Source organism: Thamnophis elegans, chromosome 6 (assembly GCF_009769535.1).
Source record: "Thamnophis elegans isolate rThaEle1 chromosome 6, rThaEle1.pri, whole genome shotgun sequence".
Lineage (NCBI taxonomy): Eukaryota > Metazoa > Chordata > Lepidosauria > Squamata > Colubridae > Thamnophis > Thamnophis elegans.
In genome coordinates, this window is record NC_045546.1 from 68,774,842 (window position 1) to 68,780,515 (window position 5,674).

Consider the following 5,674-nt stretch of genomic DNA (forward strand, 5'->3'; position numbering starts at 1 on the left):
AGATAAAATGAAGATTTTGACAATGAATATGTTAGTAAGACAAAAGGAAAAATTGGCGGACACTTTGAAGATACAGATCACAAATAAGGTTAAGTCTTTGGGGATATACAGTACTTGACAGCAAGATGCAGTACACTTAAAGAGAATAATTATCATAAACTCAAACAACAGATAGTGACAGACCTGACAAAATGGGAAAATTTACAACTATCACTAATAGGGAGAATATCACCAATTAAGATGAATATATTACCTAGGATTTTATACTTGTTCCAGACAACTCCAATTAGATTAGGGAAAGATTATTTTGAAGATTTAAATAAAATAGTGTTGAGATATATTTGGCAGAAAGAAAGAGAGAATAAAATTAAAACTGTTGCAAGATGCTAGAACAAGAGGAGGATTTGGTCTGCCTAAATGGGAGTTATACTATCAGGCAACAAGCTTGATGTGGGTTAAGGAATGGATAATGCTAAGAAATTCTAGATTATTGACATTAGAAGGACGTGATTTGTTGTTGGGATGGCATGCTTTCTTATGCTACAAGGGAACTAAAACACAGGGGTATTTTAGAAGACATTATATACATGAAGCTTTGTTATTAAACTGAGAGAAGATTAAAAGATATCATTATTTAAAAATTCCAGTCTGGTTATCAACGATTGAAGCATTTTCATATCCAATAACATATAAAAAGGAACAAACACTTAGATATGGTGAAATATTAAATGCAAAGCGTGAACAAATCTATGCAAGAACTGGAAAAACAAGGTATAAGGATGAATTGGTTTGCATATGTGCAAATACATTCTAGATATGATAAAGATCTTAAGATAGAAGGCTTTTATGACAAATTGATTTAGATAAAACCTTGACAGATACTGATGAAAAGGCAATTAAAAAACTATACAGATATTTATTAGAAGTTAAGCTAGAAGAAGAACAAGTTAAAGAAACAATGATTGCTTGGGGGAAAAATTTCGGACATGGGCTTGATTTAGAGAAATGGCAAAAATTGAGGTCTCAAAATTACAAAATTACAATGTCAACAGCATATAAAGAAAATTTGTATAAGATGTTTTACAGGTGGCATTTACCCCAACTAGAATAGCAAGAATGTATAAGAATAAATCTGAAAAATGTTGGAAATGTCATCAGATACCAGGTTCATATTACCATATGTGGTAGACGTGTGCAGAAGCTAAAAAGTACTGGACTAAAATCCACACATGGTTGGAAAAAATGATAGAAAAACATATAGACTGTAAACCAGAGATATTTTTATTTTACTGGAAACATATAGTAAAGAATTGAAATATTTGATTGTAAAAGTGTTAACAGCGGCTAGAATCGTATTTGCTAAAAATTGGAAAAATGAGAAAATACCAACATAGGAGGAAGTTATTCAGAAAATAATGGAATGTGCCAAAATGAGCAAATTGACATTTGAAATTAGAGAACAAGAAGATAAACAATTTTATAAGATATGGGATTTATTCTATCAATGGTTGGACAAAATACATGGAAATGAAATATGATACAAAATTTTACAATACAAGGAAATGGAACTGACACAGAATATAATATAGAGATGTACTGCTATTGGATGGATTTAGGAGGATGTAATGAATTGTTATAGTATAAATTAATTCAAAATTTAGAATATCTTGTATAAAATGAAGGAATAATAGTTATAATCGAATAACTGATTGACAATGATAATAATGTATACAAGTATATTAGATTGATATGAGATTTTATATAAATTGAAAGTGGGGAATATGGAGAGGGTGCACGAACTTTTGCAACCAACCAACACGCTGGATGTAACTGGAAGATGTTTTTATGTTCTATGTTTTGTTTGTGTATGTTTGTTTTAAAAATAAAAATTCTTTAAAAAATAACCATAATGTGAATGAACCTACTTTTCTGGGGTTATTTAATATAAACTCCAGCCTATGACTTCCATTAATGCTTCTATTAGGCTGATATAAGAAGTGGCAGTATTGTCTATGGAGATTCCCAGTTCATCGAAGCCATAGTTTTTCAAAAAGCAACTGGACGTTCTGTATTTTTTCTCTTGAAAATGTTTTGCTTCTCATCCAGAACTGAATATGCTTCTTGGATGACAAGTGAGATGTCTTCAAGAGAAAAAACAGAAAGTCCAGTTGCCTTTTGAAAAAGCACCTTTAGGACAAGTTGCAGTCAGTCTTGGTATCATGCTGTAGAATTTATGTAACCTTTACTTGCACCTCTGAAAAGTGAGTTTGCTTTATACAATATGTTATGACATTGTCTTCTTTTCAAAAATACATTGAATCACATACAACTTAAAATCAGAAAGGAGGGAGGGAGGGAGGGAGAGAGAGAGAGAGAGAAAGTGAGTGAGTCTTGATCAGTTTTTGGCTTCTGTCAATTGCCTATGCAAGTCCCTGCACATTTCTTGTGAACTTTTTCACAAGAGACACATCAGAGACACACACAGAGAGAGAGACTGGCCCAAGATCACCTTTCTACCTTACTGTCTCAGAAAAGAATTGTTTGTTACATTCTTTTCTAGATGTGCAACCACATCTTCTATTTCTTTCTATCTTTCCAAATAGTCTATGCATTATCTGTCCAAGGAAGAAGAATTTAAGCCTGATAATATGTTCCTTGAGTGAAAACTGCATTAGTTTGTTAAAGCATCTATATGCAGCACTTGCAAACAGATTTAAAACAAAAAAATCCATTCTTATTAGTCTGTTGACAAAAACTTTTAAACTTTCTTTACTATTATGGTTAAAAAACCTTAGAGATTTGCCTTATATGATACAAGTTTGTACCTAAGGAAATTGGGATGGGTGGAAGGACGAGGGGGAGGAAAAAGACTACTTTCCTACTGCACTAGGAAAATATGCCTGGAAACCATGTTTGCAACCATCGAGTAAATATCCCAGTATGTTGGCATTCTGTTCCCACAAGTCATACTGGAAAAGATAATGAAAAAACAGAAAGAGATTTCTTAAACAATGCAAAAATTATGGAATGAATGGTGATCTCTGCTCTAAACAAATCTTAAAGCCCATCTGTGGTTCTTTAAGAAATAACAACAAAGTTGCTCAGGAATAATCAAAAAGAGCAAAACCACCAAAAGTGGGAATAAATAGAAAGACGATAGATTAATTACATGTTTTCCTCACCTCTTTCTTTGCACCATTAACTGCAACCTGCTCAGAAGTATCTTGGATGCCTGCAGAAATATTACTGTTCCCTGGGACGTTAACATCTCCCACCGAAAAGACAGGAAAGAGAGGCCTGAGAAATCGGAACTCGCTACTTAAGGATCCACCAGTCAAACAAACATCATAACGGTAAGTCCTGGAAAGTGACCCATTCTGTGAATCAGCACAGTTCCCTGGAGTATCAGAACCGGCAGGTGGGAAGTGAGGAACAGCCGCAGTAAAATGGCTTTGTGGGTCCTTCTTGAAGATTTTGACCACAATAAACACAACAATGCAGACCAGGAACACAAAGGAGACTGCAGCCAAGCAGATCACCAGATACTTGGTCAAGGTTTTATCTTCTTCCGGTTCTTGCACACTGACATCCACCCTCCTCAGGAAGGGATCCGAAAAGCCATCCACAAGAAGAACATTAAGCAACGCCGTGCTGGTCTGTGGAGGAAGGCCATTGTCTCTGACCAGTATCACCAGCCTCTGCTTACTTGTGTCTCGCTCATTCAGGACTCTCCTGGTTTTCACTTCCCCATTCTGCGCTCCTATGCTGAAAAGGGCTGGGTCTGTGGCCTTCAGCAATTCATAGGAAAGCCAGGAGTTTTGGCCAGAATCTGCGTCCACTGCAACCACCTTGGTGATCAGATAGCCAGCCTCGGCTGACTTGGGAAGCAGCTCATTGCATGGGGATGTGTTGTTCTGGAGGGGATACAGGAAGAAGGGAGCATTGTCATTCTCATCTATGATGTGGATTCGGACAATCACTTCTGAGCTCAGGGAAGGAGAACCACCATCAGATGCCCTCACAGTGACTCTGAAGCCTCTTATCTGCTCATAGTCCAGGGATCGGAGGGCATACATGTTTCCAGTTTCAGAGTTGATTGAGATGTAAGAAGTCATCATGCCATCACCCTTCCCAGGCAGAACTAAGTAATTCACTTTAGCATTCAGCGTTGTGTCTAGATCCAGAGCATGGACTGAGCCAATGAACAAGCCTGGAATATTATTCTCCCTGACTTGCATGTCATATGAAGACTTTTCAAAAAGGGGAGAATTATCATTGACATCGGAGATCTGAACGTTAATCAATCTTGTGGAAGTGAGCCTAGGAGCTCCCCAATCAATGGCAGTGATGGTGATGTTGTATTCAGTGACTGTCTCTCTGTCTAGGGGACTTTGGAGCACAAGCTGATAAAAGTTGTTTCTGGTGGCTTTCAGCACAAAAGGGAGATTCATCTGCACGGAGCAAACCGTTTTGCTGTTGTCTCCGGAGTCTTGGTCTCTCACACTGAAGAGGGCCACCATTGTTTCAGGGGCAGAGTCTTCCTTTAAAGTGCTGATTAGAGATATGATGGACACTTCTGGGGGATTGTCGTTCTCATCTTCAACCTCTATCAGTATCTTGCAGTGCCCTGAAAGACCCCCTCCATCTGTTGCTCTGATGCTCATGCTATAGCTCTTTTGTTTCTCATAATCAATCTGTCCACAAACAGTTATTTCACCAGTAATTTCATTTAAATGAAACAAATTGCTTATTCTTTCAGGCACCTGATGGAACGAGTAGAGGATCTGTGCATTTGAACCCAAATCCAGATCTGTAGCTTCCACTTTAATCACAAGAGTACCCTTAGGGAGATTCTCCTTTATTCTTGCCTTATATTCAGACTTACTAAAGAGAGGAAAGTTATCATTACTATCCAGAACATTAATATTAATTTGAACTGTGCCGGTTTTCTTTGGAACTCCTCCATCAATAGCCATTAGAATCAATTCAAGGTGTGACATCCTCTCCCTATCTAATGTTTTCTTCAAAACAAGATATATATTGTTATCCCCGTCTTCATTCTTATGTACTTCCAGGTGAAAATGTTCATTGGGACTAAGAGTATAATTTTGGATGCTATTTTCTCCCAAGTCCTCATCTTGGGCAGGTTCCAAAGGGAACGTTGTACTTTTAGGAACAGTCTCAAGAATGTCTACCTCCACATTGTTTTTCCAAAATTTGGGTGCATTGTCATTCACATCTTCTATCTTGATTTCAAGGTTAAAGATATCTAGGGTTTTTTCCAAAACAAGCTGAGAAAGAAGTAGACAAGGATCATCCTGGCCACATAAAGCTTCTCTGTCTATTTTATCATTAATCAACAGATTCCCAGTTCGAATATCAAGGTGGAAGTATTCCTGAGTGCCCTCAGCAACTAAATATGCTTCGCGTGTGGTAAGCTCCCCTGTTTTCAGTTTCAATTCCTTGAGCACATTAGCCACCAGAAACCCCTTTTTCTTTTCTTCCGGGACAGAAAAGCGAATTGAAGCACACATTACTCTAAGGAATGAGAAAGAGAGAAGGATATACAGACCTTGCCTTTTCCAAAAGCAATTCTCCATGATTCCAGTCTCTTCCTTGTAGGCTCAAATTCTGCCCCAAAATTCAATCTTTCTTTCCTTCCTTTATGATTTAA

General features: G+C 37.2%; 1 protein-coding gene across 1 annotated transcript; it reads right to left on the reverse strand.

Moving 5' to 3' along the window:
- Positions 1-2,870: 2,870 nt before the first annotated feature.
- LOC116510755 (protocadherin beta-16-like) lies at positions 2,871-5,674 on the reverse strand. The gene is made up of 2 exons (XM_032220403.1): positions 3,183-5,674; positions 2,871-2,969 (listed from the first exon to the last, which is right to left on the reverse strand). Exons 1-2 carry the CDS (start codon positions 5,598-5,600, stop codon positions 2,871-2,873), a joined length of 2,517 nt encoding a protein of 838 aa, XP_032076294.1. The 5' UTR covers positions 5,601-5,674.

Bases quoted from the DNA above. Each gene is read 5' to 3' on its own strand.
- LOC116510755 (XM_032220403.1), bottom strand. From the start codon at position 5,600: ATGGAGAATTGCTTTTGGAAAAGGCAAGGTCTGTATATCCTTCTCTCT. The intron at 2,970-3,182 runs GTGAGGAAAACA...TATCTTTTCCAG, and splicing joins TTAATGGTGCAAAGAAAGAG to TATGACTTGTGGGAACAGAA.